Source organism: Pan troglodytes, chromosome 13 (assembly GCF_028858775.2).
Source record: "Pan troglodytes isolate AG18354 chromosome 13, NHGRI_mPanTro3-v2.0_pri, whole genome shotgun sequence".
Lineage (NCBI taxonomy): Eukaryota > Metazoa > Chordata > Mammalia > Primates > Hominidae > Pan > Pan troglodytes.
In genome coordinates, this window is record NC_072411.2 from 67,949,284 (window position 1) to 67,976,263 (window position 26,980).

Sequence of the window (26,980 nt, forward strand, 5' to 3'; positions counted from 1 at the left end):
TATTATTTGTACTTCACAGGAGTGATGAAAAAGAAAAAAATTAATAATTAAGGAAAAATAAAACTTTCCTATTATCTAGACAATGCATCAAGAAAGAGTTTATATTCTATCAGAACTTAATATCCTAATGAATATAATGCTTTCACAAAATAACTAGTATGAAAAGTACACTTCTAATGATGTCACTGCAAAAACATTTTTTGAACTCCTTTTTCAAGCTGTCTCATGACTGTTTTACAGATTAAACAAGAAAACCATTATTTTATGGTTACGTGTGTGTGTGTGTGTGTGTGTGTGTGTGTGTATAATATATGTATGTTTTTTCTTATTGAATAAAAAACTAGGACTAGGATCTGTTTTCCCCCTAAACACTAGCTATGCCATCAGTGAGAATATTTTAAAAGCTCATGCCTTAGAATCTTCTTGAAAAAAATTTCAAGAAATAGCAGTGTTGTTAGAATAAGTACATAATTTTTCAAGACAACAAACTTTAAAAGTAAAATATTTATTCAAATGTTTGAACTTATATAATTTTATAAGCTTAGTAAAAAACTAATTGAAATAATGTGTCTAAGCAAAAAAAGGTAAATACCTCCTTAATTCAAACTTTCGTTATAGCATGGAGTTTTCTTCCTCTAAAGTTTACACAATCTGATATCTTTGTTTTTAAATAAGAAAATTCAGTATATTCATGTCATTTAACAATTAATAATCCTTTTTTCTTTCAACTTTATGCTTGCAAATTATTTTAACCTTCTTAGTTTAATGAACTTTTCAATATTCTCATTCCTTGTATTGATTTCGAGATTCTACTGTATTTTTCTATTTCATTCTTGATTATCTTTCTTTTACTGGGAGATTCTAATAAAAACATTTCTTTCCTGTTGTTTTTTAAAAAATAAGATACCAACCATTTCCTCCACCAAAATGGTCTTTTATACACTTTAGAACTTTTTAAAAATAGTTTTAAAAAACAAAAGCTAAGAGCAATCCTGGTCATAAATCTTATACTCTAATGAAAATAAAACACCTTCTATTTCCTTTGTTTGGAAGGCACTTCACTATGCTTAAAAGATCAGTAAGTGGCATTTCCTCCATGAAGCCTCCATCAGGGCTTCTTATAGTTGGAAACCACACCTCCTCTAAACTGCCTTTCCTAGGAGTATATCATATATTTAAATACATATTTGCACTCTAGGCCATATGCTCTTCCCTGCTTCCACCTTTTCCACTTATTTTATGTCCACTACTATAGATAACAGAGCTCTGGTACATGGTAGGCACTCTCACAGTTCTGCTGAAGGCGAGTGTAATGTTATAGAAAAGTTGAGCATTCTGTGGTTCCATGGCATCCAATGCATTTCCCAAGTTTTCCAGCTTGGTGGAAGCCTAAAACAAAAGGAACTGGTATTAACTTAAAATATACTAAGTAAAAACAACATAATACACGCACATACACACTAACAAAGCATAACCCTACTAGTATTTTAAAAGACCTTTGCTTTTATAAATTCCTCCTCCTTCAATGGATGATTATATGTTATAAAACATATTTAGGATTCTAACAAACTCAATAATTATAAATGTGTTTTAGAATGTGTTTCTTTAATACTTGTTATTGAATGGAAACCTTTGGATAGGTGAAGACACCCATAATATTCCATTAACTGTACATGCCCAGCTCCGCCTTCAATAGTTAATTCATGACACAAATGAGATACGAATGATAATGCATTTACAAGTATATGAGATCAGCCCTTCAATTGCCTATACAGACTGGTTTATATTCAAAATATTTTCTAGACTAGAAAAATCATTACAGTACTTAGTATAAGTAATTTCAATGCCTGGAAAATTTACTGAAGATTTACCCCTACTAAGATACTCCTAGCATTTACTGAAGTATCTATCAGGCACTGTCACATTAACCAATTTAACCACACTAAACACAATGCAAATCTACTACATGTTATACTAATATTATTTCCTTCAGATTAGAGTTTGGCACTCCATGATCCAATCTACAGTCAATGTGTTCACTACTACAGAAACAGATGCGCTTTATTATGAGGTACAATGGGATTTTATCCTAAGCCCATTTAATTTTTGCAAATTCAGTTAAATTGTAAATATACTATAAATTACATTTTGCATACATACTTTTTCATATCTAGTATCACTAGTTACATTACATATCTAGTTACATTAATTATATATATTACTACACAGGAGTTTCATACAGAAAGCCATATATACTATAATTAATGATTTAAGGGATTTTCAAGGGTAATATTAACTGTATAGTATTTTTGCTTTACCAATAGATTTCAGAAGCTGACCTCTTTGTTAAGGTATACTCTAGTAATCAACTAAAAACTACCATGACGTATATTTTAAAAGAGAACTTCAAGGCTTTAATGTATATGCACATGCACACCTGGGTGTGTATGTGTAATGAAATATATTTTTTAATATAGGAAACTTAAATAATACAATGCCACTTACCTTCTCTATATCCCCCTCTCTACACACATAGTAGAGTGCCTGCATTCTCAGTGCTTCCACATTTTGGCTATCTTGGAGCAGCAACCTGCAGGAAAACAATTTAGTTAATGTCAAAATAAATTTATATATTTTCTTTTATTCGAGGGCATGAAAAGTTGGTTTGCTTGCCTCACTATTCCACTGTTAAAATAAGTAATTTTCACTAGTAAAATGTCATCTGCTTTGTGAAAATTATCAACTTTATTATTTAAACAAGTAAAAGTCTCTGGAGTTTAATTTTTAATATGTTTTTAAAAGATATGAATAGATTATACTAATCTCATTAAATCTTAATAAAGTCTCATTAAATCTTAGCAATCCTAAATAAAGTATTAGCTAACTATATACAACAGTATAGTAAAAGAATAATTCACCTTAACCAGGCTGACTTATTACAGGAATTCCAGGAATGCAAACCAGGGTCAAACATTACAATACCTACTAATGTTATTCACAACAACAGATTCCTACGTGATAAAAACAAATGAGAAAATATTACATTAAAAAATCCTATTAATAAATGGAACAAAAACCAAAAAGAAAAACATAACAGGCATAAACTTAAGAAATGTGCAAAAGCTATAAAATTCCTATGAAACTGTACTCAGGGACATTTTTAAAAAGAACTGAACCAAAAAGGTAACGCCCCAGACTTCTCTTATCATGGATGATGTGGTACATATCACAATTACTGGTTCCAGTTTTTCAACCCTCCCTGAGTACGTGTCTTCTGCCATGTAACTAACTACAAAAGTTGGAGTGTACCCTACTGCTTCTTGACTAGGGACTTGGACATTTTTCTTATATTGGCCAATGGAATGTGAGCAGGAATAGCAGTGTACCAGCCTAAATTTTAGAGGCACTGCATATTTCTGCTTGTTGTCTGGCACCTGCTATCAGTACAAGAAGAATTTCCTCTGGGTAGCGGCTGCTACTTGTTGTGAGTCTGGGGGAAACACTATTGGAGGTGACAAGAGTCCAAACTGCAATGATGTGCCACATTCACCCAGCTGCATCTGAACTGAAGCAGGGCCCCAGCCAAGCCTTGCCTGAGATCAGCAGACCCTCGATGACCCACAAAAATGTGAGTAAAGAATACTTATTATTATATGTCCTGACATTTGTGGTTGTTTGCTATACACCAATAGCTGCCTGATATAATAATGGTCATTTTTGGGAAAGAAAATTTTTTTTCCCCACAAATGACTACAAATTTAATGCAATTCAAACCAAAATCTTCTATGGCTTCTTTTTTATTATTTTGTAAATTGATTATGACAGTCAAGAGCAAAAAAAAGAACCAACAAAACTGTTATAAGAGAAACATGGAGAAACCCCGTCTCTACTAAAAATACAAAAAATTAGCAGGGCGTGGCGGTGGGTGCCAGTAATTCAAGCTACTCAGGAGGCTGAGGCAGAAGAATCACTTGAACCCGGGAGGCGGAGGTTGCAGGGAGCCAAGATCGCGCCATTGCACTCCAGTCTGGGCAACAGAGCAAGACTCTGTCTCAAAAAAAAAAAAAAAAAAGAAAAGAAAAGAAAAGAAACGAAACATGATGGAGAACTTGTGATAAGAATTATCAGAGTCCATTGAAAACTGAGGAGAGAATAGGCTCACTTAAAAAAAAAAAAAAAAGCATATTTAGAACCAGTTATATACCAAAGAAAAACAAGAGCTTTTAGCATATGAAAAATTGCTCAATCTCAACACAATAAAAGAAATGAAAATAAAAATGAGATACCTCTCTTTCAGATTGCTTGAAAAAAAAAAAAATACACGCACTGAAAATGGCCAGAATTGGTGAGGATAAGGTAAGGGATCATTCAATAGACTACTAGTAGGAGTGTAAATTAGTACAATTTCCTAGGAGAGCAATTTGGCAGTGCCTATCAAAATTTTAAATTTATATACTTGAGGGAGAGACTACAATTTGTCCCCTCAAATTCATTCTCTCCTTATTTGCTTGGGCATGTGGCTAGCCAACACTTCCTAGATATCTTTGCATTCAGAGGTGGTCAACGTGAAATAAAGTAATATATGCCATTTCTGGGCCTGGGCTTTTATAAAAAGTGGAATGACTTCTCTACATTATCTTCCCCTTTCTGCCAAGTGTTATGAGGTGTTAGGAGATGGCAGGACTGCAAGATGGAAAGTGTCTAGGTCCATTAAAAACAGTGTGGAGCAAAGCTGCCTGATCACTTCTAACATTTACCCAAAACAGTTACATATGGGGAAACATTCTTCTATTACACTGAATCATTATATGTTTAGATCTGTTTTTGTAGCAGCTTAGCCTACCCTAACAAATACAGTATCTTGGATTCAACAATCTCTCCTTTGGGAAACTTCTCTGCAGATATAGTCCTACATGTGTTCAAAGAGGTATGTGTGTATGCATGTGTGTACAGTGCACTATACTGAACAGTGAAAAATAGGAAACTGCTTAGGTGCATACCAATGCGGAGAGATTAAATAAATTATTTGCATTTTCAATTCGTAGAATGCTACTCAGTTTTAAAATGATTAGGGAAAGGAAGAAATAAATAGATGTTCACAGATGACATGAACATCTATGTAGAAAATCTAAAAGAATCAATTAAAAAAAACTCCTGGAATCAACAAGCGATTATAGCAAGATTGTAGGATATGAGGTTAATATATAGTATCAATTGCTTTCCTATGCACTAGCAATGAACAAGTGGTATTTGAAATTAAAAACACAATAACATTTACATTAGCACTCCTTAAAGTAAAATACTTAGGTACATATAAATCTAACAAAATATGTGCAAGATCTCTATGAGGAAAATTTTTAAATTCTGACAAAAGAAATCAAGGAAAAACCAAATAAACGGAGAGATATTCCATGTCATGGATGCAAAGACAATATAAGATGTTAGTTCTTCCCAATCTGATCTGTAAACTAACTCAATGCAATCCCAATCAAAATCCCAGCAAGTTATTTTGAGGATACTGACAAACTCATCCTAAAGTTTATACAGATTAGCAAAAAAACCCAGAATAGCAACATACTATTGAAGGAAAAGAGCAAAGTTAGAGGTCTGACATTAGTTGACCTCAAGACTTACTATAAAGCTTCAGTAATCAAGAGAGTAGGGTGGTATTGGTGAAAGAACAAACAGGTCAATGGAACAGGGTAGAAATCACAGAAATAGACCCACATAGATAGTAAACTGATGTTTGACAAAAGAGCAAGGACAATGCAGTGGAGAAAAGACACTCTTTTCAATAAATGGCACTGGAAAAACTGGACATCCACATGGAAAAAATGAATATACAGACCTCACCTTCTTCACAAAAATTAATCTGAAATAGATCACAGAGCTAAATGTAAAACATAAAACTATAAAATTCCTAGAAGATAATACAGGAGAAAATCGGATGGCCTATGGTTTAATGATGACATTTTAGATAATACACAAAAGGCATAATTCATGAAAGAAAGAGTTGATAGGCTGGACTTCATTAAAATTAAAAATTTCTGCTCTGTGAACGACAAGCCACAGACTGGGAGAAAATATTTATCAGATATAGATATATCTGATAAAGGACTGTTTTACAAAATATACAGAGAACTCTTCAAACCCAACAATAACAATCAATCAATTAAAAGATGGGCCAAAGACTTTAACAGACACATAACAAGCAAGATACACAGACTGCAAATAAGCATATTTAAAAATGCTCCACATCATGTCATCAGGGAAACGCAAATTAAAATTAAAATAACAATGAGATAACACTACAAACCTATTAGAATGGCCAAAATCCAGAACACTGGCAACATCAAATGCTGATGAAGATGTTTTAAAGCAAGAGAAACTCTCACTCATTGCTGGTGGGAATATAATATGGTACAACATTTTTGGAAGACAGTTGGGCAGTTTCTTAGAAAACTAAATATACTCCTACCATATGATTCAGGAATTATGTTCCTTGGCATTTGATCCAAAGGAGTTGAAAACTGATGTCCATACAAAAACCTGCACAAGGTTATAGTAGCTTTATTCATAAATGCCACAATTTGGAAGCAATCAAGATGTCCTTCAATGGATAAAACTGTGGTACATCGAAACAATGAAATATTATTCAGTACTAAAAATAAATGAGCTATCAAGTCATGAAAAGACATGGAAGAAAGTTAAATGCATAATACTAAATGAAAGAAGCCAAGCTGAAAAGGCTACATATTGTATTATTCCATATTACAGGACATTCTGGAAGAGGCAAAACTATAAAGGCAGTAAAAAGAGCAGTGGTTGCAAGGAGTTGGGGAGATGGAGGGATATATAGCGGATACACAATAAAGATAATTTTTAGGGCAGTAGAAATATTCTGTATGATACTATAATGGTGGATACATGTGATTACACATTTGTCCAAACCACTAGAATGTACAACACCAAAAGTGAACTGTAATATAAATGACGGACTTTGGATGACTATGGTGTAAGTTCATCCACTGTAACAAATGTACCACTCTGGTGGGAGATGTTGATAATTAGGCAGACTATCTATGTGTGGAGGCAAGGAATATATGGGAAATCTCTGTACCTTCTGTTTAATTTTGCTGTGAACCTAAAACTACCCTAAAAATACTGTCTATTAAAAAACAGTTTGGTGTATCTATGTGAATAGGTATAAAATGATATCTATGAAATACCCTCTTAAAGAGAAAAACAAGTTTAAAAGTACATTATGAGTCTATTTATTATTTTTAAAACACCCTCAAAATATATACATATTTTTAAAATATATAGAAACCATACACACAGACACACACACACACACACACACACACACACACACACAGTGCCTAGAAAAAAAATCTTGAAAGATATAAACATCAAAAAAGTACTAGTACCCAAATTGTGGCCTTCAAATATCATTTCACACTAAAAGAGATTAGATTGCCCTGGACAAATGACTGATACCTACTTGGGGAAGTAATACACAAAATGAGCTTGGACAGCTTGTCGTACCAAATAGCAAAGTAACTATCAAAGACTACTAGAATCATGTCAAAAGGACTTAAGAACAACTTGAAGAAGCTCCTAATAGTCAGAGAAAAGACTGTGCAATTATAATGACTGAAATGTCCAGAAGCACTCATCTAAATCCATGGTATGTAAAACAAACAAACCTGAGCCACTAATCAATTACCAATGAAGGATGCTAAGGAATTCTTGGCATTTTTTTTTTAAACCTGGAAATAACGGAAAAGACTTCAGCATCTTATCCTACTTTTCTTATATGAACCATACCACTCAGTAACTAACCAGGAGATGAGAAGTTTTTCTTTATAGGTATTCTAGCTAAGAAACAAAGAAAGAATGACAGAATTCAAATGTAACCCTACTATAATCCCTATGAATCAAGCACCTAGTTATTGAGCATGAATAACTGCTGATATCACGAAAAGAGACAGACAAGCAGACATTCTGTCACTGTGATGAAAGACAACAGTACCACTCATGAAGTAATTGCCAAAACAACAAAATTGAATGTGAATTTAACCAAACCTCTAGATCCAACTACCAACTTACAGGAAATACAGAGGATAAAACAACAAGTTGTACTACACCATGGCAGACAAACAACAAAATCTAGATCATGGAAAATGCTACAGGACAAAACACTGGTTTCTTCAACTTAAAAAAATGGCAAGAAGAAAAAGAGAAGGGAAATAGAAAAGGCAGGAAGAAGGAGGGAGGGAGAGGGAAGAGGGGAAGGAGAAAGGAAGGGAGAGAGAAAGAAAGAGTGAGAAAGAACTCACAGAGACAGGGAGAGAGCCTAGAGACTTTAAAGATATAAACCAATCACAATATGTGGACTTATTTGGATCCTGATTAAAAAATAATTTATTTAAAAAACACAATATTTGAGACTATTGGTAATTTGAACACTGGATAATTGATATTAAAAAGCTATTTTTAATTTTTTATATGTGATAATGATATTGTCATTATGTTGTAGAGGGAAAAGAATTATCCTATTTTTTCAACACATCTTATGATATTTACAAATGAAATGATGCAGAGTTTTGAATTTGCTTCAAACTGAAAATTAAAGCCAAGAAGCAAATGGGAGTTTAGTCATGTGGTGACAGTAGCTAGGGGCAGGAAACAGATAAAGAGTACCTCATGATGTTATTCTGTCTGCTTTTACATAAATCTGAAATTCTCCATAATAAATGATAGACGATCTTAGCAAAGATGTTACCAAGATGTTCGGCCCTGAGATAGCCATTAATATTTTGTCAGATATGAATAAAAGTTAGACATGCTTGCAAGTCACTTATTCTCAAGATTCTAAGACTATAAACCTTAATCCAAACTGAAGTAAAGGTGACTTTCTATGCAATTTATACTTCATTTGTATCTTGAAAGTATCTTGCCTATTGTTTGCATGAGAAGTTCTATTAAGACATTCTGATTTTAAAGGTACATTTGTATTACCTATGAAATTTACTTTTCTGTAATTTCAGTATTAAGTGACATGAATTCATCTGTTAGAAAGTATTGATTTGTGACTCAAATATATTTATTCTTGATCTCATGGCTTTAAAGTCACTGACACATAAATCATATCTATGTGTCAGTGACTCCAAAATACTAGCTATAGCCTAGACCTCTCACAAGAACTCCAGATTCAGACACCCAGCTGCCTGCCCATACATCCATCTCTACTTTGACTTCTCATAGGCATTTCAAACTTACAATGTTGAAAGCTAAACTCCTTACCTGCCCTGAAACCTTCTTTTTCCATAATCACGCTGTCCAGCTGAAGCAAACTCTATCCTCTAGTACAAGTAGTGGGTAAGAACACAGACTCTGGGACTATAGTGCTCTGGATTTGAATCCTGACTCCACCACTAAGTAACTGTGTGGCTCTGGAGAAACTTCTTAACCTCTTTGTACCTTAGTCCATTCAGTTGTAAAACAGAAATACTAATAGTACCTTCCTCTTAGGGTTACCCTAGGAATAAATAGCACTTCCTATGAGCCAGGCATTCTGAACACTTCACAACAGTTCATTATCATCATTGTTGTTGTTATTCTGGTAGTTCAGGCCAAAAATCTTGGAATCACCTTAAACTATTCTTTCTCTTACTCCTAAACAAAATGCTACAGGTCCAGATTCCAATCACTTCTCAAAGCACTTCCACCACAACTATACTGGGCCTGCCCTGACCATTTCTCAATGATGGCAACAGCTTTCAAAAGGTTCTCCCTGCTTCTGCCTTTGCCTGCTTGCCCACAGTCTGTTTTGCACATGGCAGAGTGATTCTTTTAAAACAGAATTTAGATGATGGCACTCCTCTGCTCAAAACCCTCCAGTAACCTCATGCTTCAGAAGAAAACCCCAAATCTTTATATGGCTGACAAGACCCTTCACCATCTAGCACGGGCTCACTCCCACCCTTTGTCTCAGACCTCACACCTTACTCACCTCTCTTACTCCTTCCCACTCCTCAAACATATGACATGTGCTCCCACCTCGGGGACTCTGCATTTGCTTTTCCTTCTTTCTGCAAAGTCTTCTCTCAAATATCTGCATGGCTTACTCCCTTACCTTCTTTAGAAGATGGCTCAAAGGTCTCAGCCTTCCATGACCATCCCATAAGATTGAACCCCTCAACACTCCCCATCTCTTTCTTGGTTTATCTTTTCCCCATAGCACTTATACTTTCTAACATACTACACAATATACTTATTTGGTGTGCTTAGTATGTGGTTCCTTTCACTTAAATATAAGCTTCATGACCACAGGATATTGGCCTGTTTGCCTAAAAAGAGTGTCTGTCTTAAACCAGGAATCAAATATTTATGTAAATCAATAAATTCAATGTTTAAAAGCAGTATGATTTTAAGTATTTCCTCGGTTCCACACTGTTTGAAAAAAATCAAATTTAAAAACCCTTATAAAAAAATTCACAGATGTCGCTTTTTCTCAAAATTATAACCAAATCCAAAGAGACTTGTGTCATCTTTTATTACTTAACCTTTGTGCTGTCTCAACTGTCTGGTCCCAATCCTGCAAGGCTAGTTGTAATTTCATTTTCTTAAGAAAAGCAGGAAGGAAGCTCGGAAAGTTCACGATTATCTGGTTCACAGTCTCCAGGGCACCTGAATAATTCTGGCGCATCTCAAGGCATTGTGCCTAATGGAAGGGAAAAAAAGTGATATCCAAACTGTGATCTTTCATATCAAAGTTCTCATAATGCACAGCAGGCAGAGTATGAGCGTTTAATACTTACTTTTCTGTGAGGAGCAGTTATCACTTTTTAAGTTTTGTCAAAACAAAATTTTAAAACATCACAGAATGATACAAATACATTATATAAGCTATTGTGTTTTAAAATTTACTTTTAAATGGCTGAAAAACATGATTAAAGGATAAAACTTTTAAAAATGTTCTCGGAAATACCATAAAATAATGTTTCCATTTAAAACAGGAAAATTATCTTTTTAGATTAAAATGTTTCCAGGAAATTTTCAAGTAGCATCTAAAATTTTAAGAAATTTTAGAAATTTTGCATCTTTTTTAAGAAATTATTTTCAGGTTAAAGAATATACGATTTTAAAGAACAAGCAAAATACAGTTCAAACAAATCCCTCTACTTCAACATTTTTCACTTCTATGAATTATCTGAAGGAAATAATTGGACAAGACCACAAGGAAGTATATAGATGATATTTATGGCAGAATTGTTTATGTATAAAATAATCCCAAATGTACCTAGAGGAGAAAATTATAGTATATCTAATTTTTTTTTTTTTTTTTTTTTTTTTTTTTTTTTTTTTTTTTTTGAGACGGAGTCTCGCTCTGTCGCCCAGGCTGGAGTGCAGTGGCGCGATCTCGGCTCACTGCAAGCTCCGCCTCCCGGGTTCACGCCATTCTCCTGCCTCAGCCTCCCGAGTAGCTGGGACTACAGGCGCCCGCCACCACGCCCGGCTAATTTTTTTTTTTGTATTTTTAGTAGAGACGGGGTTTCACCGTGTTAGCCAGGATAGTATATCTAATTTAATAAAATGTTAAGTAATCATTAAAAATGATGATATAAATTTGTAGACGTAGATTTACTGACATGAAGAGATATTATATATAATAGTTTAACTGGTTATTTCCAATGGTGATGCTCATTTTGTCATTCAGATGTTATTGTATTTTCTGAAAAAAAGTTTTACTATGTTCATGTATCTCATAGTCAGAAAAAATAAAGCTATAGTTAGTACATTAAAAAGAGATCATGAGGCAAATTTTTATCAACTAGCTTTTCTTTAAGAGAAGGAAAATGATCAAGAAAAGTATATGGCCAATTTCTTCAGCAGTGCTATTAGGTAAAACTTGAGGGTAGTGGGCCTGAACACAAGATGTTCAACAGGCTTACTGTCCACACAAAGTGACAGGAAAAGTGATGTGGAGACATTAACAAAAGTCAAAACATGAATCCTCTCCCCTTCTTTTTTATCCCTCCAAATTACTGCTTATCTAACAGACTTGTTCCCAACATATAATTTCTTTTTGCTGAGTCAAAAAAAAATTAAGGCATTTAGATAGCATCAATGGGGATTGAAGAAAGGGTCCTACTTAAATATTTCCACCCATCATTAAGTTCTAATGACTCCTTCAATTGCTCATCCCTCAAAATGTATGTCCGATCATGTTATTTCTCTGTTCAAAACTTTGTATTGGCTGCCTGTCTCTCTAACTGAAGGTAGAAGCCAAAGGCCTTACAGAACAGGCCAGGCCCACCACTCCTCCTCACCCCCATCCCACCTTTCTTCCTCAGGCCTTCACTTCTGTTCTCTTTACTCAACCCACTTTGGCCTCCTTACTAGCCCTGAATACACCTTAGGGTACCTGAACTCATCATCTCCTCTATTTGAAATACTTTCCCCAGATGCCTGCAGGGCTTTAACCCTCACCTCCATAAATGTGTTTGCTCAAATGTCACTTTCCCCGACCACTTCATGTAAAACTGGAAGTTCATGCCCTAGCTTTTCCAGCTGTATTTTCCATTATACTTATCACCTTCTAATATACCATATAACTTACTTATTTTGTTTATTGTCTGCCTCCATCAGTAGGATATAAGCTCCATAAAAACAAGAGGTTTTCTCTTGCTCAGGGTTTCTAATATCTAGAGGGATGCCTGACATACATAAGACACATAATAAATGCTGAGGAAAGAATGTGTGAACCAAAACAACAACAACAATTAACAGTTACAGCTGATCCAGGATTCAGGAACTCTGGCAGGGAATACATTTCTCTAGTGTATTGCTCGTTGTCCTACACAAATGCCAGTCCACCTTACAGCTGTGAGCTGACAACAGTATCATGAAAATTATCAACTTTTTTGAGCTACTTGGTTTTGTCAGGTTTCAAATATATTATGAATATATTTTGAAACATGATTTATTTACCCTAACTCCAACTCACTTTACCCAGCAGAGCAAAAGTATCATTCCCATCTTGGAGTCCCTCTTCAAAATACTTCAGTGCTTTTTTAGTGTAAGGCTCTTTTCCTCTTGTAATATCAAGCCATGCTTTCAAAACGTGTCCCTGTAAAATGAATAATTCTATTTTTACTTTTTTAGAAATGAAAGAAATAAATGTTAATGAAAAAGCCTAATGTCATTTTTCTGGCAATTAATAACAAAAAGGACTCTATCAAATATGTTATGAACAATAAAATTCTGTTAGTGAAATCACTTTTGAACCCTTGCCAGCCTAGTGTCTTGGGAACTATACTACAAATTTCAGCCTTTAACATTACTATTAAGCTCAATATTAAAATTAAGAAGCTTATCAAATATTCCATTAGTGTTAAAACCATTATTTTCTCTGAGACTTTGCTAGTACTTGACAATTAATAACACTTAAACATGAAATTCAATATATAGATGAGAATTTGTTGTCTCTTTTTGGACAAACGGTCTAAATGAACTAAGATGAAATAACAGAAGAAGGCTTGCTTCACATATCTTAAAGATTCAGATAATCTGGCAACAATCTTCTTAACCTCTTTGATTAGTCCATTGAATTTCAAATGACAGGTGGATGGCCTGAGAAATTATAAACTGAAGAACTCATGGATATTTATCTTTATACATGTTAGTGGGCCAATGGGTTGTGAGACATATGGGATTGAAAACAAGATGAAAACTGGTTATTTTTCTCTTTAAGGTCAAATAAAAAACTGTGAAATGTGCTTTTTCTATTTAAAAAATCTAGGTTAACTGACAAATTTATAAACCTTTAACTAAGACTATATTTACCTCCCTGTATTTCACCTGAAAATACAAATAAGGATCTTAACCAATGCTATGTGCTAAATCAGTGCCATCACTGAATGGTTTTAACTATTGTCTCTGTGTGGATGATTCCCAACCTATATTTCTAGCCAAAAACCTCTTCTAAATTTTTCTTTTTCCAGAAATTCATCTGCTATCTCCATCTTACTGTTCTGCCAGCACCAGAAATACAGCATGTCTTAAGACAAATAGATCACTTCCCTTTAAGATTAGTTTCTTATGCCAATGTATTTTCTATTTATGCTAACTGGTCTCTAATTTTTTTAGGCTTAAAGCCTCAAAGACATCCTAATACGTGACAACTTGTTATCTTTCTAAACTATTATCAGTTCACAGGTCCCGTGGGTATTTAAAAATTTTGAACTTTGTACTCACTGTACAATATTTTAGTGTAGTGCCTCAAAACCTTCTGCAAGGAAGTACTATCTTTTTCTTTTCGCTGCATTTCAGTTTATTCTCAAGCCACTTCATCCAAGAAAGCATTGTCTAATTAATCTTCTGGATTTGCACTCTAATAAAATCACTACCATAGTTAAAAGTCTTCAATACCCTCTCAATGCATGTCAATCAGATACAAATATTTTTAACTAGCAGTCAAGATCCTTCAATTTGTTTCAAGTTACCTCTCCAAGCTTTTCTTCCCTTCTCGTTATCAACGTATCCTGTGTTCCATCAAATATGAGTATCTTAGTGTACCCTCAAGTAACATGTCTCATTTCCACCTATTATTTCTCACCTTGGGAGTATCTACTTCCCTTTCCCATAATCTTTGCCTGTTGAAATTGTATCCATCTTTCAGGTTTTAGCTCAAATGCTAGTTCCTTCAAAAAAATTCTTTCACATTCTCTTAACACTTAAGCGTGTGATCTCTCCTTAATTTAAAACAGTGCCTAGCACAAAGTAAGCAAGCAATAAATGTTAGCTATTATTTTCTTGCATACTTTAATCACATATCTCTCATATCATCTATCATTTTTCTCACAGTATTAGCTGGGGATGTGCTCTATGCACTACTGGGTTATTCATTCATGAAAGCAAAGTTTATGTATTATTTTCCTTTGCATTACTAACAGTACAAATAATGGTGCCTTGTATCTAGAGCTGTTCAATAAGGAGAGAGGGAGAAAGGAAAGGACAAAATATGGAGGGAAGGAAAAAAAGGTAGAGAAAAAGAAAGAGAAAAACAGAGAGAAGGAACCAGGCAGGGATCTTTGAAGACTCAGTAGCATAAAACTAACCTTAGAGAATTCCTATTCTACAATACGCTATTAACCATATTGATAACCATAAATGGGTTAAAATAAAGCTGTTATTTACAAAGTGGCAATAGAGTGAACAATAATAAAGAGCTAAACCACAGATACTACTGGATATATCAATAACATAAGCATTTTTTAATGTTATTATTTTAAACTCAGAAAAATAGCTACCTGTTTACTACCATCTGATATTTTGATCATTCTGTCAATATATTCCCTTGCTTTATCATGGCGACCAATGTGCCATAAAAATAAGCCTGCATGGTATAAGGCTTTCTCTCCAGCTCCTTTACGTTGTTCCTTCACTCTGGCATCTGATTCCAGAATAGCTTCTCTATCTGGTAGGGGAAAATGATATTAAATAAAAATTAAATTCTGGATCAGGTATTTATAATAGGTCAGATAATTAACAAGGCAAAAAATTTACTTCTCTCTATAGTGGTACTGTCTAATAGAAATAAAATGCAAGCCATATATGTAACTTAAAATTTTCTAGTAGCACTATCAAAGAAATAGAAAGAAACAATTAATCTTAATGTTTTATTTAGCCCAATATATCTAAGATATAATTTCAATGCATCATTGACATAAAAATTAATGAGATATTTTGCATGCTTTTTCCTTACTAACTGTGAAATCTGGTATTTCATAATAACAGCACATCACAATTAAGATGCTAAACTTTGGCTGGGCGCAGTGGCTCACGCCTGCAATCCCAGCACTTTGGGAGGCCAAGGCGGGCGGATCACGAGGTCAGGAGATCGAGACCATCCTGGCTAGTACGGTGAAACCCTGTCTCTACTAAAGATACAAAAAAAAAAAAAAAAATTAGCCGGCTGTGATAACGTGCACCTGTAGTCCCAGCTGCTGGGGAGGCTGAGGCAGGAGAATGGCGTGAACTCGGGAGGCGGAGCTTGCAGTGAGCAGAGATCGCGCCACTGCACTCTAGCCTGGGTGACAGAGTAAGACCCCGACTCAAAAACAAAAAAAAAAGTTAAATTTTATTTAAAAATACTTGATTTGTAGTTTTCATAAAACTTATGGCTGAAAAGCAGATTTTTAGACTCAAGTTATTCCTAAATAAGTTTTCTAATAACTGAATCAAGTATCATTTTTAAGTTTAAAAAGTAAATTAATTAGAATTAAATAAAATTTCAAATTCAGTTCCTCAAACTTGGTAAAAAAGCTGTATATGGCCAGACATGGTGGCTTACACCTGTAATCCCAGCACTTTGGGAGGCCGAGGTGGGTGGATCACCTGAGGTCAAGAGTTCGAGACCAGACTGGCCAACATGGTGAAACTCCATCTAAAAATAAAAAACAAAAATAGATGGGCGTGGTGGTGGGTGCCTGTAATCCCAGCTACTTGGGAGGCTGAGGCAGGGAGAATTGCTTGAACCCAGGAGGCAGAGGTTGCAGTGAGCCTAGATTGCACCACTGCACTCCAGCCTGGGCAACAGAGGAGGTATATGGTTAAGGATCACTGTAATACACAATATAGCTATAGAGTTTACATCATTCCCAAAATAGAAAGGCTGTATATACTAATATTTTTTAATAATAAGACTTGTAAAAATGTATAATGGTTCTAACCACAATTATTAGGAACAGGTCCAGTACTGGTACTCAAAGTATTAATAATTCTTAAATACAATTCTAAAATATATAAACATGCCAGCTACTGTTATGGGTCAGTAAAAAGATGGCATAATTGCTGTTATAGTTTAATACTGACTGCTCCCTTAAATAGATAACTCTATTCACTTACATTGTCTATACACTCTCTCTCTCGCTCCCCTCCCCCAATATATATATATATATATATATATATATATATTAGTATCTGCTTAGGACACAGAAGTCAATTACACCCAAACCCTGGATGGAATCAGAATCAGAATCAGCCATGCAATGCAGAAGAAGAAATGTAAGTTGCGGCCTGTGATTCCAACAGTTCTCTTTCTGGAATGGCTACCAAGAGAAAGGTATGTGACTCTTCCTTTCAACTCTAATGATACAAATTTAAATGTGAAATTAACAAGGTACAATCTAATGAGTTAAGGAAACAAAACTGTTTCTGTAAGTCTACAGATTGCTTAGCAAGAAGACCCTTTTCTCCTCTCCCCACTCCCCACCCCTACAACCCCTTCAGAAGTGTTCATTAAACAGCCATAATACAGAAACAGAAATAAGAAAGCAAACAAACAAAAAAAACCACCACCGGGCAGAAGCAGGCATTGTACAGGAAATCTTTCCTACTCAGATTTCCATCACGTCCCTAATGAGGTATCAATCAGCTCTAACACCGTCTGCACAAAGCTGTTGAAAGATCTCAGCCTTTTTATAAGCAGGGTTTACATCAGCATCCTGGAAGGAATGTATACTAACAATCTAGGACCTTCCTAGGCAGTATTTACAGACATCTGGGCCCCTACTAGAGCTCAAGTCCATTCAGCATCATCCTTGGTGCAAAGCAGAGTTAGCACTCAGGTTCCTCTGAACAGTATTTCTGATTCTGTCATTTCAGTGTCCTGCAAATCACAGTGTCCAACAGAATCAACACTGGTAAGAATAACCAATTAAATAAAAACTTGATTCTAATAATAAATTATTTTGTACTAATTTCTTTAATCTATACTAACTACAGCTCTCCCATGAAAATTTTCTGCTCTAGCTAAACACACTCCCACTGGAGTACGGAGAAAGGGGATCCACAGAAGAGCCTAATCCTGAACCACTTCCATGTATTTGCCCATCCATTTCTCCTCTCTGGCCAATACTCTTCATATTCAAATTCTACCAGTCCTTCAAAGATCAGATTAAGTTCCAAAATTTCAAAAGCCTTCTCAGCCTACTCTTACAGCTGAATAGTGCATACCAACTTCAATTAATTATAAACTCATTTGTTTCATTTTGTATTATTTACTAGAAACATTGGAATTTAATCTTTGTGTTTTTTACATTTTGTTTTCTCCACTAGATTACCAACTTGATGACATGAACCACTTATTACAATTCTTTTGTAGCTTGTAACTGTATTAGGCACAGTTTCTTGAAGAAATTAAGAACATATTTACATGTTTTAAATAACTTTGTATTGATTTGCATATGTATGAAGGAGGTATGTCATACTTGGCTTTAGAAAAAAGTCTCGTCTAATATTCAAGGAACCAGTCTGTGACCTTTGTTTATTATGTAATTTTTTGAAACACAATCTATATTTACAATCCTATTAGCTGTTACTGGATATATATATATGGAAGAATATAACACTACTTCTTCTTCATTACATACAATTTGGATACTCTTCTGCCTTCGTCATTAACTATACATTAAGACAGTTCACATAACTTTATTTTTTATTTTCTGTTTTTTTAGAGATGGAGGTCTAACTATGCTGCCCAGGCTGGCCTTGAACTCCTGGGCTCAAGTAATCCTTCACCTCAGTCTCTCAAGTTGCTGGGATTACTGGCTTGAGCCACTGTGCCTGGCAGTTTCCACAACTTTAATTGCTGGTTTATGTATAAATTTCCTTCTATAATCTAGTCAGAATCTAGTCAACCTACTATTGCATAAAAATTTGCTGAATATCTCCCAAGAGCTAGCCCTCATAAAGGGTTTTAAGGCTCTTAATAAGCTTAATATACAGAAATAAACTGCATTGGCTGTATATTTGCACAAAAGTTGTAAACTTGGCTGCTGCAGAGCAATTTATGTATATACGGTACCTGTTTCTTTGGCTGTCCTTTTTTTGTATAACAATTACTAATATACATTCCCTTTTATCTAAAAAAATCCCTATGTACTAATGAAACCTCTGCCAGAGGATATAAGGAACACGAAAATAGTATAAGACACATTTCTTGTGCCTGATGAATTTACACCCTTGTCAGGAAGATAAACATATGTATAAATTGTACCTACAGAAAATACATAATATAGTGTGATCAGACTGAATGACTTGGTAACTGAGAAAAATAAAAATAAACTGAATAGGAAAAAATGTCCTAAGCATTGTATTTAAATACCATACCTGGATTAGGACTCATTTTATGGGCATATATCAGTGCAAGTAGAGAACAAAGTGATACATCTTGTTTATTTTTAATAGCCTCAAATTCTCGAAGAGCTTCTTGAGTTTTACCTGAAAATCAAGATTATGATATGAAAAACTGTTCTTAGTGCAAAGCAAGAATTTAAAACTGATGGAACATGTTTAATGATTAACACGTACCTTCCATTAATGCGCCATAGGCATGATAAAACCTGAAGACTGGATCACTTCCATACCTCTTAATTCCTTCACTGGCAACCAGTAATACATGATGGAAATATCTCTCTTGACAATAGTAATTAATCAAAGTCTAAATGGAAATAATGAAAAAATGTTATAAAGGAATTCTGGTGCTCTGAAATACTCTAAGAAGCAGATAATAATCTAACATCTAGAATAATGTAAAATTCAGGCAATGTGACTTTTTTCTTCCAAGTTTCTTAAAATACTGTTAATGGCTAGAACTCAATGCTAAGGATTGCAGAACTGAATGATCATAAAATTACTGAAATAATTCAATGTTTTCTAATAATTTAAATTATTTTTCCTAAGTTTTTGTTAACAGCACCGAAATGAGGCTGCTTTCACCTTTTTTCCTTTGCCCACATTTTCTTGAACGTTTTAGAAAACAGAAAGGCAGACAATAAACAGGAACTAAAAAAAAAAAAAAAAAAAGAAGACAAGAGGCTTCCATTGCCAGACCATAGGTTTCTTTAAAAAAAAAATCTTCTTTTTAAAATATCCAGTATTTTATTACAGCATTACAAAGTAATGACAAATTTAATTCTTCAACATATCATCAAATGTTATCTTACTCGGCTTTGAGTTCTGCGACAAATAAATTGTCAGTTAAGAATAAATAAACTATTTTTCAATGAAAATGGTTGTCTTTAAGCTTTTTCCAAAGTTATATTATTTCCATATACAAGACGAAACTACTATCAGGACCTACTAACTTCTGAATAAAAATGGGCCTGTGCTGTCTACCATTTTTCCTACGATTATGTCTAAGGCTTGGTTGCTAACCTCATCAAAGACAGAAACCACACTTTCCCACCATCACTAGGATACATCTGACTCACCAGAAAGCAGTTTGGGCCACCCCATACCTACCTACCTGGACTCTACAGCTTGTTCAGTAGCAGTGAGAAATACAGGTGACTAAGTGACAGGATTGAAATCTAAGGGTATCTAGACAGCTCTGGTTTGTTTGTTTTGTTTTTGAGATTCTGTCACTCAGGCTGGAGTGCAGTGGCGCAATCTCTGCTCACTGCAATCTCTGCCCCCTAGGTTTAAGCGATTCTCCTGCCTCAGCCTCCTGATCTGGGACTATAGGCACACCGCACCTGGCTAATTTTTGTATTTTTAAGTAGAGATGGGGCTCCCCATGTTGGCCAGGCTGGTCTTGAACTCTTGACTTCAAGTGATCCACCCGCCTGGGCCTCCCAAAGTGCTGAGATTACAGGCGTGAGCCACCACGCCCGTCCGACAGCTCTGTTTTATATAGTCTCTTGCTTCTGGAGGGCTATAGTCCATGTACTTCTCTAGATCAGTTAGGCGACTGTTCTCTGTAATTTTACTCTGCCTCCCTCCTTGTGATCACTGCTCCCTAACCTCCTTTTTAGCCATGTTTCTTAAAAGTGTGCTCCATACCCCATCTCCAGACCCCCACAACACATTTCAGTGAAGCACAGTTTTCCTCCAATGCTCCATTCCCTAAAGTTGCAGAATGACTTCTTACTTTGCCACAACTAAGGACACGTTTAATACCTTACTTGACTTCTGCACGCTATCACTAAGCATCTATAATCCTCCTGAAAGGCAGTGGCATAGCACCATAAAAAGGACACGAATTTAAAGGCAAAAAGAATCTCTGGTCCTTCTTACAACGCCTCAGTCTGCTCATTTATAAAATGCTGTTAGTAATGCAAATGTACAGGTCACTGTGAGAATTAATTAAGATATCATAGTATAAGAGTTCTATTCTGAAAAAAATAAGTTCCTCTGCATCCCATATGTTAATGGAATAAAAAAAAAATGTGTCCTGCGCCAAGACCTCTTGTCTATGTTCCAGATTCATATTTCCATTTTCCACCTGCTACCCTGCTACTCATGAATCCTCCCTTCCTATTTGCCCAGTCTCTCTAAGTCTAACCACTTAGTAGGTTCTTCTATTTCTCCAGTCTACCTCCCACTAAACATACCTAATGCTACTGCCTTGGTTCAGGTTAGGTTGTTCAATCCAAAACATCTACTGACTGCCTACTAGTACCCAGGCACTGGGCTAGCTACTATGAATAGAAAAATGAGTAAGACATGGTTCCTGTCCCCCCGGAAAACCTACATTTTTCAGATGAGACTGTAATCTGAAGACTAACTGAAATATAATGTAGTAAATGTAAGAAAAGAGCTTATAAACTCCTTTGGGAATGTGGGATAGCAACATTTTGACAGCATTGAAAACTGAATGTGGTGTGAGGGGAGGATGGATGACTAAAATCAAGGGAAAGATTATTGGGGAGGATTTCAGAGCTGACTCTTGAATTGCAAACCCCTCATTCTCCCTCCACACACGTACACGCTCTTCCTATTTCCTTTTCATGATTCTTGAGGAAGGTACAGGAGTTAGGAAGAGGAACTGCAACAACACAGATAACAAGTCATCAATGGTACATTGGGATGGCAGTGGTGATGAAGATGACTAAAAGCCACTCCATACTCTAGAGCAGGGTTTGGCAAACCACAGTCTGTGGGCCATATCTGGCTGGCTGTCTGTACAGCCAGTGAACTAAGAATGGTTTTTATATTTTCCAGCTGTCAAGGAAAAAAAAGAAATATTTCATAACATGAAAATTACATGAAAGTCAAATTTCAGTGTTCATAAATAAAGTTTTATTGAAACATAGCCATGCTCATTTAAGTATTGTCTAAGGCTGTTTTGAACAATGGCCAATTAGATGTGATAGACCATATGGTCCATAAAGTCTAAAATGTGTACTATCTGGCCCTTTGTTGAGAAAGTTTGTTATTCCCTGCTCTGGAGGCTTAAGTGAGACAGAGAGTATTGGATGATGAGGTTGGAGACGAAGGTGGGGTGAAAAGCCTCATATTAAGTACTTGGACTTGAACCTCAAGTCTAAGTAATAAGGAGGCCCATTTTTACATTTTACATTAAAGTGTTTTTATTAAAATGTTCATTTGGGTGGCAGTGCAAATAATACATTTAAGGGAATAAAAAAATGTAAGGATATAGGGGGATAGCTAGAACAGAGGATAATGTAAAACTTCAGGCAGAAAAACAAGACATTTCAGCATTCCCTAACCTCCCACACCGCCAAATTGTCCTCCATCCACTTATCACCATCTCACAGGATACACATTTCATTTACCTACTTGTTGTCTGACTCCTCCTACTCAAATGTAAGCTCCAAGATTGGAAGAGTTTTTCTTGGTTTTATTATTTCAGTGCTTAGAACAGTGCTAGACACATAGGAGGCATTCAATAAATATTTGTTGAGTCAACTGAATTAGGGTTTTTCCCCAGCATTAATTAGCCTGTAAAATCTGAGAAGGCAGAAACTGTTCAGTTTTGCTCACTGCTATCTCCAGCTTCTAATGGACATACAGTAACCCTTCATAAATATTTGCTGAACGAGTGATTCAGTGAACAAATGAATAGAGAAGACCAACATCCGAAAAGTTATTTTATTTTCAAGCCTCACGTCTTTAACTGTTTTATAACAGCCTTTCTTAAGTTGACCGTCATTAACATTTGCTGAATGAATGAGTCAGTGATAAACAGAGAAGACCATCACCCTAAAATAACGACCCCTCCACTTTTAAGTCTTACGTCTTTAATGGGTTTCATATAATCTTTCTGGGCTCTTTTTACTGTCCAGTGTGGGAGCTGACACTAGTTTGCCTTAAGTCCCTAAAAATCGCACCCGGAGGCGCAGTGTCATAGGTAACCCAAGCTTTCCTAGTAAACATGATACAAAAGTAAACACAACCAACAGCATGGGGACCAGCAATTCAGAAACACCGAGCGGGCGGGCTGCCCAGACCTGGGCTTCCCCAGCAGGGCCCGCGGAGACCGGCCGTGAGCAGAGGCTGCAGGCCCACTCTGCAACCCGAGCAGCCGAGGCACCGCAGGGAAACAGCGGCCTAGCGAAGCCACCCGAGCTCCCTCCGCGCCCCCGGGCCAAAGGCCGCAAAGGAACTCCGCCCGCCCGCCCGCTCGCCCGCCCGCCCGCCCGCCCGCTCGCCCGCTCACCTTCAATTCCTGCGAGTCCATGGCTGCCCCGAGGCCGGGCCGCGGGGCTCTGGGGATTGTCTCGCCGCAGCCTAAAGGAAGACGCAGAACTCAGCTCCCCCAGCCTCCCGGAGCGCTCTAGCGCCCCGGGCCCCAGCGGGAGGGGCGGGGTCGCGCCGCCATTGGCTGTCGGAGGGAGGGGCGGGCCTGTGTGGCGGGGATCGTGCTGTAATGGAGCAGGCGCGGCGGGGACCCGGAGGGAGGGCTGCGAGGGCCGCCCGGGAGGGTCCGGGCTGGGAAAAGGGCCTCCGCCGGATAGTGCAGCTGGAAAAGGAGGTCACACTGGGAAACGGCTGTCTGAGGACAGTGGGTGGGCGGGCCGAGGAAATGGAATTAAGGAATAAAGGAAACGGAGTATGAAGAAGGGGAAGTCTGTTTCCTGTCACTGGTTGTAAAGGAAGACACCATTTTCTGCACGTTTGTCTGGAGGCGGATTCCCGCAGTGCGGCTCTCAGCAAGGCTCTGCCGGCGCGGGAAAAAGCGGTCAACTTTCACGTGGGCAAGTTGTTTTACGGCCACAAGGTGGCGCAGAAAAAAAAAATCACACGTTCTTAACAGAAATACGGTACGCTTGGGCCCGTCTTTGCAGGCGTTGCTGCAATCTTTGTTAGAATGTGTGTTCAATTAGCCCGTTTTTACCGCCCCGATAATAAGAGGGACAAATAAATTAAACTTCCAGAAAATTAGTGTCTTGTTTTCAATGATACTACTGATTTTAAACTAAGAATAAAATGAATCCCAATGCAAACTTTTATGTTTGCACCCATTAGGCAACTCAGTCACACATAGATTTCTAAAGTCCAGGAAATTAAATGGAAATATAATAGACTAAGATTTTCTATTTCTGCTTAAATAAATATTTAAAATAGTGCATAAGGTCTGAGATTTAAGTGATCTTTGCAGAATCTTTCACGTGGATTCCAAATTTTGATCCTAGTGTTAATTATCTTACTTTAGTTGACATGATACGTAGTTGCCTTTTCCAGATTTTAAGTTTCTTAAGGAGTTTATAAACATTGACATTTTCCCCATGCCAATAGGTTATGTAAGGACAGTCTTGAGAAAAAAGGTAGCTACTATCCTAGGCTTTAAGGTGAAGCAATATTTCTCACTGGTTTCTCTTTAAAGGAATTCACCACATATTTTCACGAGCAACTTTTTTTTCTTTCCAATATTCATAGTCCAGCTAAATGGCTGTGGTGATGAACAACCGGTGATATCTGTTTGATTTTCAAAGCTGCGGATTAATCCGCACTTGGTATACAGCGAAGAATACCACAGGACCAGGGTGCTCAATGAAGTGTATAATCTTGAACTGTAAACCTTTGGTTATAAGAGAAAAGTTCATCTGTAAGGAAATATCTCAGGATCATGGTTAACAGAACAGATGATCAACCTACCTTTTGGAGATCTTCAAAGTCATATTAATTTAGCCTCGTATTCTCTTCACTGAATTCTGTTCTAAGGTTGAATTATTTAGCACAAAACGCCAAGCCTGATGTTTCATAAATGTTTGTTGGATTAAAAGTACTCTGAGATTTGCTTTGACACTCACGGTGACTTGGTGTGCCCTGTGCCCTGATTAGATCTCATGTAAGAAATTTATTTTGGATCTCAGGCCAGGAAAAACTCTTGTCTTTCCTGAAAAATCGATGTGTTCCTTAGCAGTAACATTTTTATCGGCTCACTTTTACTAGCTACAAACTTTTGAGTCTGATATCCATGACCCTTCACCTCATCGTCTTTTCAAGCCTTACCTTCTACCTCCCCTTCAAGGAGCCTTTATTCCGCTCAGTGGGACAAATATTCCTTCTTCTGGTAATGCTTTCCCCTACTTTGTTTTGAGCTCTTTCTTCACCTGAGAAAATCTCCTTCTTCTGAGTTCATTTCAAATTTCATGAAGTCTTTAAGGATCACCATAACTGGATGGGTATAAAAATATCACAGTGTAGTGGCAAGAATACCCTCTTCTGCATCTGAGGTGGAGCTCCTATTACGCTAGCTACTTTTGTGACCTGGGGAAGTAATTTCCCTAAGCCTCATTTTCCTTATTTACTAAAGAAACTAAATGCCTTACAGACATATTAAAACTTCCTGACACATAATAGGCATTGTATAACCAATAGTTTCCATTAAACACGTAGTGCTCTATAGCAGTGGTCCCCAATCATTTTGGCACCAGGGACCAGTTTGGTGGAAGACAATTCACAGAAGATAAATTTTCCATGGACAGGGGTAGGGGAGATGGTTTCAGGATGAAACTATTCCACCTCAGATCATCAGATTCTTATCTAAGGAGCATGCAGCCTAGATCCTTCACATGCACAGTTTATAATGGGGTTTGCATTCGTATGAGAATCTAATGCCTCGCTGATCTGACAAGGAGGTGGAGCTTGGGGTAACGCTCCCTTTCCTGCCCCGCAGCTCACCTCCTGCTGTGTACCCCGTCCTGCTGTATACCCCATCCTGCTGTGTAGCACTGGTTTGCAGTCCTCAGATTGGGGACCCCTGCTCTATAAGACTTACTACACTTGCATAGTCCTTGTATTACTAGTTATAGTGCATTTTTGTTTAATGTTCTCTACCAGATGATGAGCACTATAAAGCTAGATAATATAATGTAGCAGTTAACACCTTCGTCTCCAGAAATACGTCATTTTCGTTCAGACCTTAATGTGTCCGGAATTGGTGGGTTCTTGGTCTTGCTGACTTCAAGAATAAAGCCGCGGCCCCTCACGGTGAGTGTTATAGTTCATAAACGCACGCAGACCCAAAGAGTGAGCAGCAACAAGATTTATTGCAAACAGCAAAAGAACAAACCTTCCACAGAGTGGAAGAGGACCCCAGTAGAGTGCCCCTGCTAGCTCAGGTGGCCTGCATTTATTCCCTTATCCGGCCCCACCCACATCCTACTGATTGGTGTGCTTTACAGAGAGCTAATTGGGCTGTTTTACAGAGAGCTGATTGGTCCGTTTTGACAGGGTGCTGACTGGTGTGTTTACAAACCTTGAGCTAGACACAGAGTGCTGACTGGTAAATTTACAATCCTTTAGCTAGACACAAAAGTTCTTCAAGTCCCCACCAGATTAGCTAGACACAGAGCACTGATTGGTACCTTTACAAACCTTGAGCAAGACACAGGGTGCTGACTGGTGCGTTTACAAACCTTGAGCTAGACACAGAGTGCTGACTGGTGCATTTACAAACCTTTAGCTAGACATGAAAGTTCTCCAAGTCCCCACCTGACTCAGGAGCCCAGCTGGCTTCACCTAGTGGTTCCCGGCCCGCCGAGACTGCAGCGGAGCTACCCGCCAGTCCCGCGCCACGCGCCCGCACTCCTCAGCCTTTGGGCAGTGGATGGGACCGGGCGCCGTGGAGCAGGGGGCGGCGCCCTTCGAGGAGGCTCGGGCTGCGCACGAGTCCACCGGGAGAGGGGAGGGCTCGCGCATGGCATAACGGGCTGCA

The 26,980-nt window shown here is 37.0% G+C and overlaps 1 protein-coding gene across 7 annotated transcripts in view; it reads right to left on the bottom strand.

Annotated features, from left to right (window-relative positions):
• Positions 1-23,979, bottom strand: part of TTC21B (tetratricopeptide repeat domain 21B) — a 96,707-nt gene extending 72,728 nt beyond the window's left edge. For 5 of the 7 annotated variants that reach the window (XR_010149773.1, XR_010149774.1, XR_010149772.1 and 2 more), the window contains exons 1-8: positions 23,477-23,979; positions 19,384-19,513; positions 19,183-19,293; positions 15,321-15,487; positions 13,016-13,138; positions 10,572-10,729; positions 2,506-2,590; positions 1,291-1,389 (exon numbers count right to left, since the gene is read on the bottom strand). Coding sequence is in view for 4 of the 7 variants with exons in the window: in XM_016949451.4 (XP_016804940.1) it covers positions 1,291-1,389; positions 2,506-2,590; positions 10,572-10,729; positions 13,016-13,138; positions 15,321-15,487; positions 19,183-19,293; positions 19,384-19,513; positions 23,477-23,497 (894 nt within the window). In the remaining 3 variants the exon portion in view is untranslated. Of the gene's footprint in view, positions 1-1,290; positions 1,390-2,505; positions 2,591-10,571; positions 10,730-12,999; positions 13,139-15,320; positions 15,488-19,182; positions 19,294-19,383; positions 19,514-23,476 lie in introns of all 7 variants that reach the window. The other 2 variants (XM_063790535.1, XM_063790536.1) reach the window with 2 other exon arrangements.
• Positions 23,980-26,980: the final 3,001 nt, after the last annotated feature.